We start from the raw sequence: 14,538 nt of genomic DNA, 5'->3' as shown, positions 1-14,538 counted from the left end.
CTCTACAGTTCCTCTTGCTTGCAGCTGTATTTTCTTCTCTACAGCTGCAAGGATGTAATTGTGCTACTGGTTAACCATGTCTTCCCTGAGAATGAAGTCTAGAGCCAGGACTACAGCAGCTTTGTTCAACCTTTGATGCTCCAGTTGTTTTGGGCCGGTGGTTCGGGTTACCTGGAAGGCCACAGCTTGGGAAGGGTAAACTATTACATTTCAGTGGCTCTACTCTGAGTAAAGAATAACTAATTGTAGTGTTATAGCTGGAACTTCAGATCAGTCATGACTTAAAGCCACGTACCCTTCTAGTCCATATACCATATCATAAAATAAGCCATGTAAAACTTCAGTATGTTTATAGTAACGATTGTCTGCACAGAACAAAACATAGCAAACAAAACATACAGCAATTTTGTACAGATTCAAATACATTGTGCAGTTTTGATTTAATTTCCAGTACATGTAGTGGGCTTCACACAACACACTTTGGGGTCTACAGTTCAAGAAAGAGCAGCCACCACTGTAAGGGTTAACCTCTGCTGCTGAGTAATCTTTTAATATCAAGGTATATTCTATATCACACTGACAGGTTTTCAGCAATCCATCGTTTTATGGGTAAACAGCAGTATTGTGATATACGCCTTCTTAAATTTACATTTACATAAATAGGGAGTACTGCCCACATAGTCCTATTGTGTCAAATCACATCTACAGCTTGAATAAGCAGCTTTGCAAAAATTTCGTCAAGTCATTTACAATCTGTTGCTGTCCTTGTGGGTATTCTGCAAAAAATATAGACTCCCAAGTTGAGAGGCCACCAGAGATCTGTGAGTTTTTGTGCAGAGTCAAAAAATTTGTGCACAGTACATGCTCTTTCAAATATTTTGGTTACATATAATGCATTATTTTAAGCAGCAGCATGTATAAAGCACAACCCTAAAGAAAACAAGCTCAGGCAAAAGATAAACTTATTTGTGGTATTTTCATCTTTGGCCAGACAATCAGTTGTAGTTTGTTTTTACACAACACCTAATTTAGTGCCAAAGATTTGTGGAGCAAATTCAACTGCTACATTTTTGCACACGTATGTGCAATTCTGTAGGCTATAAAACATGGGGTAGAATGCATCACCAAGTCCTCTAGAGGGTTTTGTAATTCAGAGTGAGGGCTCAGATTGCACAGGTCTGCTGGCAAGGCAGAGTACGTTCGCATAGCTCGCTCTTAGGAAATCAGACTGAGAGTGGCTCAGTGTCCCTGCCCTAGGCTGAAAATAAAGGATGAAGTGGCTTAGGCAAGACACATGCCTAGTTTGCATAGCTGACGGGGGCCCTGCAAGCACTAAAGAAGTAAAAAGTGTCATGGTAGGAAGAGTCCTGTTTATTCTTACAGGCACCCATTCCCAGGTTTTACTGCTATCCCCCAGGGAGCAGTGTCTAGGTATACCTCCACCAATATCTTCTGTGCCTTCAAAAACTAAACATCTCAAGATTTATAGAACCTGCTTCTAATGCTTGTTCATCTCTTAAGCATCTGTAACACTAGTGCATGTCAGAATCTGGGTAGAACTCGGCAGTGGTTCACCCAGGTCTTTTAAAAGTTTAAAATGTAGGGCTGGTTGGTCAATTCACAGCCCCCACCCCAACACGTACTCTCGATTCTGCAAAAGCAGACAAAGGTGTTCTTCTGAATAATTCTCCAAGATGTTGCAGCATTCAGAAGCTTTCATCTGGTCGAAATAAGCTGCCTTTGACAGGGCCGCTGCCTATCGCCGTTGGGAGTCCTACGAAGGGCTTGCTGAATATTGCTGCATCAAATGCTTGTGGCACAGGTTACAGACTCGCTCTGGGTAAATGCTGGAAGGAAGGGGCAGTTCATTTGCTGAACAGTCTTCACAGAACACTCCACCACAGTTCTTGCAGGTGTTCTGAAGAGGGGAGAAACACAAATGGAAGTTAAAACCAGCATTACATTTCCTCCTCAAGGGAGCAGGAGGCTGTCGAGTACACTACCAGGGCAGAATATGGTTTCCCCAAGTTAAGCAGGTGAGCCACTCTGTTTAATTTTACCTTTCTTTTGCTCCGCGTACTTTCTTCTTGACATAGCTGGCACAACTCTAATTTGCCAGGTCCAAGGGGCTGCTCCTAAATAATTGAAAAGTGTGTTATCATTTAAACCTACAATTAGGCTTTTTTGCTAGCCTTTTGATGTCTCATGTGAATGTTTTGCTTACAATTTGCTGAAGCCCTCCCACTCAGACTTAAATCTCAGATGAACTGAGTAGGCTGCAAACTCACTACTTCCCCTTCTGAGTTTGTGCGCTTTGAACATTGAAGCAGAACTCATTTGAATTTACCATTTTATAGTACTGTAATATTTGTATAGTACTCTGAAGTGCTCAGAGCACTTCATACGCATTGTTGTGTAATCCTTATCAACAATCCTATAAAGGTAAGTCAGTATTATCCCCCATGTTAAAATACATAGAATTCAGACTCAGTCCCTTTAAGCTGGCAATTCCCAGACTACTTACTACAAAACTAAATTCAGTACTACTCTGGGTGGCTGGGGCAACCCAGTCCGATGGGTGGGCTACAAATAATACAAATACAAGCTTTGACACCAAGGCCAAAAGTTCTAACAACAGGAATTTTGCATGGACTGGAGTTCATTAATTTGATGGTTTATCAAAATAATTTTCTAACACCGCTTCTGTTCTCATTGGAGAGTGCATGCTTACAGCAGGCAGGGGTCCAAAATACCACATTTTAACATTTCACTTAATGCTCAAAATATATATACACAAATATTTGGAAATTTACAAAAACAGACGAAAGCCTTCAAATCTATAAGCCAACATTCTAAAAACCAACTTCATGATTTTTGACAAATATGTCAAAGACAAAATTACATGTCAGCATCCCAGAACCATCTGCACAACTCAAGCTACTCAGCCTCTTTAGCAATTCATCATTTTAAATATTTTCCCGCATATTAAAGGCTCTTGGGTACTATTCTAAAATAAGCAACATAGATGACTTACATGCTCCTCTTGCAAGTTAGGAGGTGCCCTGGAAGAGAAATAAGACACTAACTTTGAATGTTATTTCATCCATATCTTAACTAATGCAAGCTGGCTATTAAGTTTGTTCTGATTTGTCATAATGGTAATGTGGTCACACATTCATAATACTTAGATACTCCAAGCATAAATTAGGTTTGGTTGTCCCTGCCCCATACGAAGCTTTTGTCAAAGGCATAATACAATCCATAAAGTTATGAACCCCCAGGTTTTTACCAGTCCACCATGCAATGAAAACAAAATCCAAACAGAGCCCTCAAGCTACTTAGTAAGTATCTGATTAGATTTACAAGAGAGCTGCTTGTCCACATCTTGGACCCAGAAACTTAAGATGTGCTTTCTACAATTGTCGAAACTAAGAAAATAAACCACGTTGATGAGCACATCTACATGAAAGTTGCTTGTTTCACACTTCAGCACTAGCGAAAAGTTCAAATAACCCCTAGGAAGAGCCACCACAATGTGTGGAGTTTTGTATTATATGCCTCTAAGACATCTATGCTACCTGAACAGACTTCAAAATTTTCCCAAGCTTCTGTTTGGCCACTAAAAGCCACTGCAATGGCCAAGCAATTTGGAGGGAATCTGGCATCTGGGCATCCAATGCCCTGCAAAATGTCTGTGCAAATATTTCATTTGAAAGCAACTGTAAGCTCACAGCAAAGCTCTCTCTCCAGATGTGCCACCTTCAACATAGCTTATCATGGGATGTTAACTATCCTACCTAGAGTACTTCCCATAGCTGGAACACATGCTAAAAATGGTGTGCAAATATGGTATAATTGAAAAATGTCTGGATCACAATAGTCTAAATTCAGCCATTTTTTGCAAGGATGTCCCACACAAACATCAGATAAAATTTCATGTGTGTGAGTACAGAAATCATACGAGAAACCATCTTATTTGCTGCAAAACTGGATATGAATATATGGTCCATACTTGCTTGGAAGAACTGTCTGCCCCTCTTTTATTGGTGTTCTCCACTGAGACTCTTCTTCCAGGAGTTTGCTTCCTGCATCCTGTCAGAACAAACAGATGCTGAAGGATCAAAGAAGAACACAGAAGAAATAACATCTGCAGTGTCCATTTCCCCTCCACTCAGCAATAGTTGTTAGTTTCCTGCACAGCCAGAATCCACAAACTTTTGGCCACCATGAAGCTACCTACCACTACTAGAAGAACTAGATATCACTTAAGAGAACATAACAAGAATTGTGGTAACAGACATTGCCATGTGCGTGTGTTACTCTGGGTGTGCTGGTAAAGGTAAAGGGACCCTTGACCATTAGGTCCAGTTGCGGACAACTCTGGGGTTGCAGTGCTCATCTCGCTTTACTGGCCGAGGGAGCCGGCATACAGCTTCCGGGTCATGTGGCCAGCATGACTAAGCCACCTCTGGCGAACCAGAGCAGCACACGGAAACGCCGTTTATCTTCCCGCTGGAAGGTATCTACTTGCACTTTGAAGTGCTTTCAAACTGCTAGGTTGGCAGGAGCTGGGACCGAGCAACCGGAGCTCACCCCATCGCGGGGATTCGAACCGCCAGCCTTCTGATCAGCAAGCCCTAGGCTCTGTGTTTTAACCCACAGCAGCACCCGCCTTTAAAGCCCTGAATGATTTCAGACCAGTTTATTTGAAGGATCACTTGCGCACTTACTTAAAATGGGCAACATCCAACATCCCTCTCCTCTTTGCTGTGACTCCCCCAAATCAGTTTCAGGGGATCCACCAACCATCTTGGCAGATTAGTGTCCATTCAGCTGCCAGACTATTACCTAATATCTATGCCTTTGAAAAAAAGTCCTCCCAAGAAGATGAACAATGATAAAATTAAGATTACAATAAAATGTCCTATTTAAATATCTCTCTCTCTTTAAAGTAAACAGTAGTGTTTTTAAATATGATTCAGGCAGGACACCCCACCCTCCCTCCACAGCATATCAAATAAAACTACATCAATTAAAAGGAGGGAGTTTCACAGAATACAAGCCATTAATGAGTAGGCTCTGGCCTCTATTTCTCATGAATTGAACTGATCTTGATTTATTTTTTTAAAAAATGGAAATTCACAGAACAACTTCTGTAAGCAGTGCAGAGTCTTAAAAGCCAGCCAGGAGGCAGGGGCATGCACACAACAATTTTACACCCACATATACCTCTCTCCCCCCCCCTTTTTTTTTTTGCTGTAAGCGCAAATGCAGAAAAGCAGCAGCTACTCATATGCATGCAACGAAACAGGCACATGCAATCATCACACATGAGGATCGATGGACGATTTGCAGGCTGCTTTTAAAGGTAAAGGGCCCCTGACCATCAGGTCCAGTCGTGTCCGACTCTAGGGTTGCGGCGCTCATCTCGCTCTATAGGCCGAGGGAGCCGGCGTTTGTCCGCAGACAGCTTCCGGGTCATGTGGCCAGCATGACAAAGCTGCTTCTGGCGAACCAGAGCAGCACACAGAAACGCTGTTTACCTTCCCACCGGAGCGGTCCCTATTTATCTACTTGCACTTTGATGTGCTTTCGAACTGCTAGGTGGGCAGGAGCTGGGACCAAGCAACGGGAGCTCACCCCGTTGCAGGGATTCGAACCGCCGACCTTCTGATCAGCAAGCCCTAGACTCTGTGGATTAACCCACAGCGCCACCTGGGTCCCTTCGCAGGCTGCTTTTACCTACATGCAATTTCCACATGCACAGGGGAATTTTATCGGCAGCAGTTCAGGGGACCAAGCTCCAGGTCACCTGCCCCTTTCCCCCGTCTGTTTTTTTAACTTAAAAAAACCACATTACTTGCCACGGTGCTAGTGAGACCCTAGCCATTCACCATCTTGATCAACCAGAACTCAGGCATTAAACGTTGCAGGTCCCATGCTGTGGGACACTTTTCCGGCACCCACACTTTTGATTTAAAGACATCTCTCGATGCAGTTGTTTAAAATAATCTTGAGCAGCCAGTAATAGCAATTGTTTTTCTTTACTGCTTTTAATATTCCTTTAATGTTTCTATATTGCTGTGTTGTTGTTGTTTAGTCGTTTAGTCGTGTCCGACTCTTCGTGACCCCATGGACCATAGCACGCCAGGCACTCCTGTCTTCCACTGCCTCCCGCAGTTTGGTCAAACTCATGTTCGTAGCTTCGAGAACACTGTCCAACCATCTTGTCCTCTGTCGTCCCCTTCTCCTAGTGCCCTCAATCTTTCCCAACATCAGGGTCTTTTCCAGGGAGTCTTCTCTTCTCATGAGGTGGCCAAAGTATTGGAGCCTCAGCTTCACGATCTGTCCTTCCAGGGAGCACTCAGGGCTGATTTCCTTAAGAATGGATAGGTTTGATCTTCTTGCAGTCCATGGGACTCTCAAGAGTCTCCTCCAGCACCATAATTCAAAAGCATCAATTCTTCGGCGATCAGCCTTCTTTATGGTCCAGCTCTCACTTCCATACATCACTACTGGGAAAACCATAGCTTTAACTATACGGACCTTTGTCGGCAAGGTGATGTCTCTGCTTTTTAAGATGCTGTCTAGGTTTGTCATTGCTTTTCTCCCAAGAAGCAGGCGTCTTTTAATTTCGTGACTGCTGTCACCATCTGCAGTGATCAAGGAGCCCAAGAAAGTAAAATCTCTCACTGCCTCCATTTCTTCCCCTTCTATTTGCCAGGAGGTGATGGGACCGGTGGCCATGATCTTGGTTTTTTTGATGTTGAGCTTCAGACCATATTTTGCGCTCTCCTCTTTCACCCTCATTAAAAGGTTCTTTAATTCCTCCTCGCTTTCTGCCATCAAGGTTGTGTCATCTGCATATCTGAGGTTGTTGATATTTCTTCCGGCAATCTTAATTCCGGCTTGGGATTCATCTAGTCCAGCCTTTCGCATGATGAATTCTGCATATAAGTTAAATAAGCAGGGAGACAATATACAACCTTGTCGTACTCCTTTCCCAATTTTGAACCAATCAGTTGTTCCATATCCAGTTCTAACTGTAGCTTCTTGTCCCACATAGAGATTTCTCAGGAGACAGATGAGGTGATCAGGCACTCCCATTTCTTTAAGAACTTGCCATAGTTTGCTGTGGTCGACACAGTCAAAGGCTTTTGCATAGTCAATGAAGCAGAAGTAGACGTTTTTCTGGAACTCTCTAGCTTTCTCCATAATCCAGCGCATGTTTGCTATTTGGTCTCTGGTTCCTCTGCCCTTTCGAAATCCAGCTTGCACTTCTGGGAGTTCTCGGTCCACATACTGCCTAAGCCTGCCTTGTAGAATTTTGAGCATAACCTTGCTAGCGTGTGAAATGAGCGCAATTGTGCGGTAGTTGGAGCATTCTTTGGCACTGCCCTTCTTTGGAATTGGGATGTAGACTGATCTTCTCCAATCCTCTGGCCATTGCTGAGTTTTCCAAACTTGCTGGCATATTGGGTGTAGCACCTTAACAGCATCATCTTTTAAAATTTTAAATAGTTCAGCTGGAATATCATCACTTCCACTGGCCTTGTTATTAGCAGTGCTTTCTAAGGCCCATTTGACTTCACTCTCCAAGATGTCTGGCTCAAGGTCAGCAACCACACTACCTGGGGTGTACGAGACCTCCATATCTTTCTGGTATAATTCCTCTGTGTATTCTTGCCACCTCTTCTTGATGTCTTCTGCTTCTGTTAGGTCCTTACCACTTTTGTCCTTGATTATGGTAATCTTTGTACGAAATGTTCCTTTCATATCTCCAATTTTCTTGAACAGATCTCTGGTTTTCCCCATTCTATTGTTTTCCTCTATTTCTTTGCATTGCTCATTTAAGAAGACCCTCTTGTCTCTCCTTGCTGCTTTTTGGAAATCTGCATTCAGTTTCCTGTATCTTTCCCTATCTCCCTTGCATTTTGCTTGCCTCCTCTCCTCCGCTATTTGTAAGGCCTCGTTGGACAGCCATTTTGCTTTCTTGCATTTCCTTTTCCTTGGGATGGTTTTCGTTGCTGCCTCCTGTATAATGTTACGAGCTGTACACCCTGATTTTTAATTTTTAAGGGTGGTATATAAAGAGCTTATAAACAAATAAGTATACTCAAAGACCTAAATTTACTTTTAGACCTACAAATTCTCTAATGCACATTTGTGCTCTGGGTCTGTGCCCTTTTAAATAACCTAGCAATGTCCATGCAGGAAATTCACCAGCTTTGAATCACCTCAAGGTGTTACAGTATACTTTAGCTTCCCTGTGACCAACAGGAAACACAAATCTCAACAACAGCAACAGTTAAATATCGGTAAGAAGAATCCTAACAGCCTGGGTTAAAAAGAGTAACTGTATTAAAGCTACAGTTAAGCACCAAGAAGCAAAAGAAGAACATTACTGTTTTAAATCCGGCCTTCTGGAATCCTTTGCTTTGGCTGTGAAAGCTTCTGTTCTCTTGAATTGCAGGGTGGAAATGTGACCATCGCTCTCGCTCCCGTTTCAATTCCAGTTCCAGCTGGCCCCTGAAGTAGCAGCATGGAGAGAAAGTGTGTTAAGGACAAGCTGTAGTTTACTGACCCAATAAAAAAGGCCACTGAAAGAAGGAAAGGATTCCTATTTTTTATGCTCCAGATTGAGAATTTCAAAAACGACCCCTTTGAAGAAAACAGCATCGCATCCGAGTCACATCCTTGGCCCATTTGTAATCCCTCCCCTCCCTCAGGCGTGTAAGTGCCTTGCCCTCCTCTAACTGCTAGCCTCGCTGGGTACAGCTAAGCAGTGTGGCATCAGGTTTGCATGCAAAAGGTCCCAGATTCAATCCCCAGCATCTCCAGGTGGAGCTGGAAATGACTCTTGCCTGAAGCCCTAGACAGCCGCTGGAGACAGTGCTAAGTCAGGTGGCCCAATGGTCTGACTCAGTATAAGATAACTTCCTATGTTCCTGCACTGACCAATTTCATTTCATTTTTAAATTGCCAGAGCATATAGAATCATAGAATTGTAGAGCTGGAAAGGATCCGGGGGGTCATCTGCTCCAACTCCCTGCAATGCAGGAATCTCAACTAACGCATCCGTGACAGAATAAATCATTATGTACTCAATGTGAACACAGAAAGACATGGGTAAACCCAGAGGCACGTGAGCCATGATTCATCACTGCACAGAGGAATAGTGTGCATCAACGCACTTCCCCTGCGTGGAGACTTGCAGGTTCTATGCACAGCTTACGATTTCTCATGTCTCCTGCATGAGCAGGGAGAGGATCAATATCAGCTGTGCACAAGCATCACGAAGGCCAAGAACATAAGGCGTGGTGAATGAGTATGCCCGTTTGTGTGAGCATCATTTAATACATTCACTTGCGGTTCTTCTAAAGTGGCCCACAGATTGGCACACACGGGTGACAATCAAAGCAGATCTCTAGGCACACAACACACAGGCCGCTGCTGAAGATGGAGGAGACAACTCTTAAAAGCCATAGGTGCTGCTTTTTAGAGTTGTCCACTTACAGTCATACCTCGGCTCCCGAATGCCCTGGGAGTCAAACATTCCGGCTCCCAAACAATCGAAAACCGGAAGTGTTCCAGTTTTCAAATTTATTCTTTTTGGAAGCTGAACATCTGGCGTGGCTTTTGCTATTGTTTCCAGCATGCCTGCGCAATTGGGAACCAATCGGAAGCTGTGCCTTGGTTTCCGAACTTTTTGGAAGTAGAACGGACTTCCAGAACAGATTCCATTCAACTTCCGAGGTACATCTGTACTGACTTACATTGGCTGGCTACACTAATGGGAAGAAGCTCTTCTTCAGCCTTAAGCTTTGAGATAGCTCAGTTGGCAGAGCATGAGACTCTTAATCTCAGGGTTGTGGGTTTGAGCCCCATGTTGGGCAAAATATTCCTGCATTGCAGGGGTGGGACGAGATGATCCCAGTGGTCCCTTCCAACTCTACAGCTCTATGATTCTACTAAAAGATGTATATGGACTTACACAAACAAGAATTTAAGAGTTTGGAAATTTCAAAATGTCACCCTTGTTTTGGAGAAGCTTGGAGAGGTATGAAAACCTGTGAGGAACCCTGCAAAATACGCAGCACATGCAAAATGTTCCAACTGAGCTGGCAAAAGGCTGCTCAATAAAAACACACACAAATAAATCAGTTCTGTTCACCGCTGCTTGGTGAGCTGTTCCACCTCCATCTGAAGGCTGTTGATCTTATCCCCAAACTCCTGCTTGAAGAGCCGATTGTCTTCCTCCAGGGACTGACGCTCCCTCTCTGCCTGTTGCAATCTGGATTTGAGCCACATGAACTTGTGATAAAAAACAAAAGCCATGGTGGGGAGGAAGACTGAGGTTAAACAATAAATTAAAGAAAAAACTGAGCCCAATGAAAGATGAGGAGAAACATATGGGAACAGGAAGTGAGTGGGGGAACCAAAAGAAATCTAAAGAAAAATCAAAATGGAGGTGAACCAGGCAGAAGAAACTTCTATTTTCATGTTTTTTTATTCTATAACTACAGTTTACAGTCATTAGATGATAAACATAAAACATCACTTTTATCCATAGTCAAAGCAAATCTCAATTACACAGTATTTGTAAGTCATTTCTTTTAAATTTACGTTACATTGCAGCTTTATACAAGTAATTGGAACTTGCATCATGGGTTACCTACTATATTAAGAAATTAGTGCATTTGTCTGGTCTCTTCCACAACTGTTACATCAGGTTAAACACACACGGATCCAGAGTGGATACAAAGTCGTGGGCAAGTATTTAGGCTTCCCAACCTACTTGAGGCATCACTGCAATTGGAGGGGGGGGGGAGCAGGGAGAGAAATGCACTTTCACAACAGAGAGGCTGATTTCAGACTGCATGTTTTCACCAGCTATGTGGCATATACTCAGCACAGTGGCCTAACTGTAGGGTGGACAAATAGAGGCAGTCACAGCAAAAAGTCTGGAGCTATCACATACGCCAGTCCACCTCTGAAATACCATCTTGAAACAGACTCAAACGCGATTTAATCAGGCATATGACACAGTCCTCCATTTACCAGCTCAGGATGCTGACGGGGCATCACTTCCTTGAAAGCATCCCACTCTCACAACCTCTCAACTTATGGAAAGTATGAAGAACTGTATCATGTGCCCAGCTGGACATCCTGGCCCTTTCTTGATGAGTGGCTGGCAGAAGCACAGCAATTCAAGCCAACAGTGTGGAGAAGAGAGGGACAGAGGGGACTGGCTCATTAGCAAACCACCGTCAAGATCAATCTGCAAAATAACATTTTCTCTTCCTTAACCAGAACAAAGTCCACCAGACCATTCTCTGAAGGGCTAAGATGGTGACAGCTTCTGCTTCCAACAATTATTCTAAGGGACCATCCTCTGTTCTCACTCAAACTAAGGCATCCTACGGCCAACTAGCAGGAACCAGGTATGACTCTGAAGCATGACTTCAAAGGACATTTTAAACAGAAGGAATTATGAGCTAGAATTCGGAAGCTGTGTATTTGTTCCCTAGTCCTCTCTAAGCATGATAATCATAGCGCAGCCTATATTAAGCCAGCCAAGTGTCTTTTGGTCATGTGAAAGCTAAATCCTAACTACAAGAGGAGTGTGGCATTGTAATAATCCTAGCCACCAAATTGGATATTTTAATTAAACATGTTTACTTCAGGATGGAATTTAAATTGGTGCCTAAATAGACATTGCTCCAAATTGACTGGGTACAATTACAAACATGCCACACCAAAGTGTAATTCTTAAGGGTTCTTACTTTAAAGGAAAAGAGCAAAACATCTGCTGCTCTGCCAGTTTTACAAGGAATACAAGAGTAAGATTCAGCCCCCTAGATTCTAAAATCAGCCAAGTATTACCCTCCCCCATCTTTTAAAAAGTCAATTTTCCCCATTTTGCTTGAACACAAAACAGGAGATTTCCATGGGAGGGAACTGAAAAAAGAACAACAGACTATTTAAAACTAAAAAACTAATTTGGACAGCTGGACAAGTATTGATAACGACTCTACACACTAAAGGCTGTTTAGGGACTAGCACAGTGAACTGCAGTCACGAGAAAGACCCCTAATTTAATCCCAAAACAAAAAAAAAATGTTATTTTGAGTTCCAGCAAGGTGTTTTCCTATGCTTTCTAGGTTTAAGTCGGTCTTTCGGTAAGTCCCCTGTTTGAACCAAACACTTAGAATCAAAAGTTAACAAGATCAAAAGGCAACTTTAAGCAATAACAATCTAGTTATCGTATGCTGTAGCTACTCTGAGTCAATGACTGACCAGCAGTAAAACACTACCAGTTCCATTCATCCTCTTAAACAAGGTAAGAACCATAATGAACTGTTCTGCAAAATACATTATTCCATCTTTCCTAAAAGAGGAAGAGAAGAGAACACACACCTAATATGAGAGTCCTTCTAGAAAAGAGAACCACTGTTTATTTTTTAGGGAAATGAAGGCAGAGGTAGAAGGCAATGCAGAAACAAAAAGGGCTTTCCATTTTAAAATATAGCTAGTGACTAGGCTTTGCATCCATGTCACTTAATTGGGTGTGTGTGTGTGAATGAATATGTCTTTCTCTAATGCAAAAGGGTTGGCATTCGCGCAGTGTCTTAGTGCGTCCTCGCACTGCAAAATATTCTGGTTACAGTTTTGGTTTACATTATTTGTTTTGTATTATTACTGCCATCCTCTGGATATTTCCTTGCGTCCATGTACAGTGGATTATATCAAAATAATGGGGTTGTGGGATCATCGGAATGGGCAGGTGGGGAAAGACACTGGACAAGACAATTGTATCTAAATGCAATTGAGAGAGGGTGAAAAGAGCAAATCCAAGCAGAAACACATTTTGTTCTGCTATAAAACAAAACAGTGTACTGTAATCTCACCCCATTTCAGCTGGGGTGGTTGGACGCACAATCTCTGGGAACTGGTGCATCCCTTGAGTTGTGCGCTGAGCACACTGTGCATATCAGACCCACTTTCCGTCTACATAAATTTGTGATAAATGCACAGATGGGAGGGGGAAATGTGCAGTGCAGACAAGCCTTTGGTAAACAAGGACTAGGCCCTTATAATGGAAAGTTCTTCTGACGTGAGCTTGTCCTGGTCTTGAGATCAAATGGGACAGAAAAGCTAAATGTTCATGGCTTGCAGCAGGCACCCAACTGCTTTAGCTTCCATGTGTGTATTTTCTTCATACACTTCACAACATGGTAACAGAGAGAACTACCTCAGCTTCCCGCGAATCTGAGAATTTTCAGGGGGAAAGCTTCACACTTTTCCAATATCCTGTCAAGAGTAAAAAGCTTGTGCTGTATACACTTGGTATCAATTGTATCTACAGACCCACAAATCTGTTTTTTACTTATGATTTTATGGAGTAGGTTCTGGTCAAATCATTTGTAGTTTAGTAAAGTTTAAGCAACAAATAACTAAGGGAAGGAAGATTATAGGGTACCTTTTCTATTTCCAAACAAAACAGATGCTTAAAAAAGAAAGAAAAAGAAATCCACCAAATTCCAAGTCAACTTTAGGTGACAACATTTAAGTCTGACATCTAAATTCTCAATCTCTTTTTGCTTTCCCCTCATAACTGAGCTGAGATGTCAAGAGTTGTGAGGTGACCAGCTGCAAAAAAATGCCTAATGGGGCTTCTGAATCAGTTTGTTTGCTGCACTATTTAAGGTTTTTGCCTGTTTCACCAAATCCTTTTCACTATATAATAATAAGGAGATGATAAGGGGAAAATGGAGGGAGAGAAGAGGAGGAAATTGACAGCAGAAGAAAACACCAGTTAATTTAACAGGTATCTGACAATATATTTCAATGTCAATGCTTTTCTTGAAAATACAAACAACAACTATGTATGTGTTAAGAAACCAGTCTTGATTTCCATTCAGTAACAGCAGTGGATATAGCAATAGATATTTCAGTACAGCTAAATCTGGTGTATTTGCAAGGTTCAGCGTTCAAACAGGGGCAGCTATACCCTGGTTCCAAACAAGTTCTCTGGTCTCATCAAGAACTCAATTTTGGCAGCAGCGGTTAAAAAAAAGGGGGGGGGAATGAAAGTAGGCATAGTTTAAACCTGCCAAGTCCAGCAGCCTGATGGGAATGTGAATCACCCCTCCCCAGTCATCAGATTGATCATTTGAAGAGGAGGAGCTTTGTATATTGTGTATGTGTGTGAGAGAGAAACTGTGCAGGTTTGTGTGATGTGGTCATACCCATGACTGCCATACAGTCCTCACTAGGCCAAATTCATTTTTCCAGGTTACGTATTGGATAATCAGCCCACTTTACCTAACTTCTCACTATATGCAAAGGAGACAGAGGAAATTACTTGTTCAGAATTGGGGGGGGGGATTAAGCCAGCTCTCATGAGGCATGTAGAGGAGAGGAGAGGGAAAGACAGAGCGGGAGAATTCACCATTTTCTGGCTTGCTGGAAGGGTAAACACAGACCTCAGCAGAGATCTGAACTGAGTGACTCTGATGAATGATCATTATGTGC

At 42.6% G+C, this 14,538-nt stretch overlaps 1 protein-coding gene across 12 annotated transcripts in view; it reads right to left on the bottom strand.

Moving 5' to 3' along the window:
• Nucleotides 1-333: 333 nt before the first annotated feature.
• Nucleotides 334-14,538, bottom strand: part of RUFY3 (RUN and FYVE domain containing 3) — a 57,357-nt gene continuing 43,152 nt past the window's right edge. For 9 of the 12 annotated variants that reach the window (XM_060278364.2, XM_088660653.1, XM_060278366.2 and 6 more), the window contains 6 exons: nt 10,175-10,294; nt 8,406-8,529; nt 4,013-4,092; nt 3,035-3,062; nt 2,061-2,135; nt 334-1,918 (listed from right to left, as the gene is read on the bottom strand). In XM_060278364.2, coding sequence (XP_060134347.1) covers nt 1,775-1,918; nt 2,061-2,135; nt 3,035-3,062; nt 4,013-4,092; nt 8,406-8,529; nt 10,175-10,294 — 571 coding nt within the window. In that variant the 3' untranslated portion in view covers nt 334-1,774. Of the gene's footprint in view, nt 1,919-2,060; nt 2,136-3,034; nt 3,063-4,012; nt 4,093-8,405; nt 8,530-10,174; nt 10,295-10,491; nt 13,741-14,538 lie in introns of those variants that run through there. The other 3 variants (XM_088660657.1, XM_088660659.1, XM_088660658.1) reach the window with 1 other exon arrangement.

The sequence above is a fragment of the Zootoca vivipara genome, chromosome Z1 (genome assembly GCF_965207765.1).
Source record: "Zootoca vivipara chromosome Z1, rZooViv2.hap1.1, whole genome shotgun sequence".
In the NCBI taxonomy this organism is placed as follows: Eukaryota; Metazoa; Chordata; class Lepidosauria; order Squamata; family Lacertidae; genus Zootoca; species Zootoca vivipara.
Note: the sequence above shows the minus strand (reverse complement) of the source record. Positions and strands in the feature narration are given on the sequence as shown.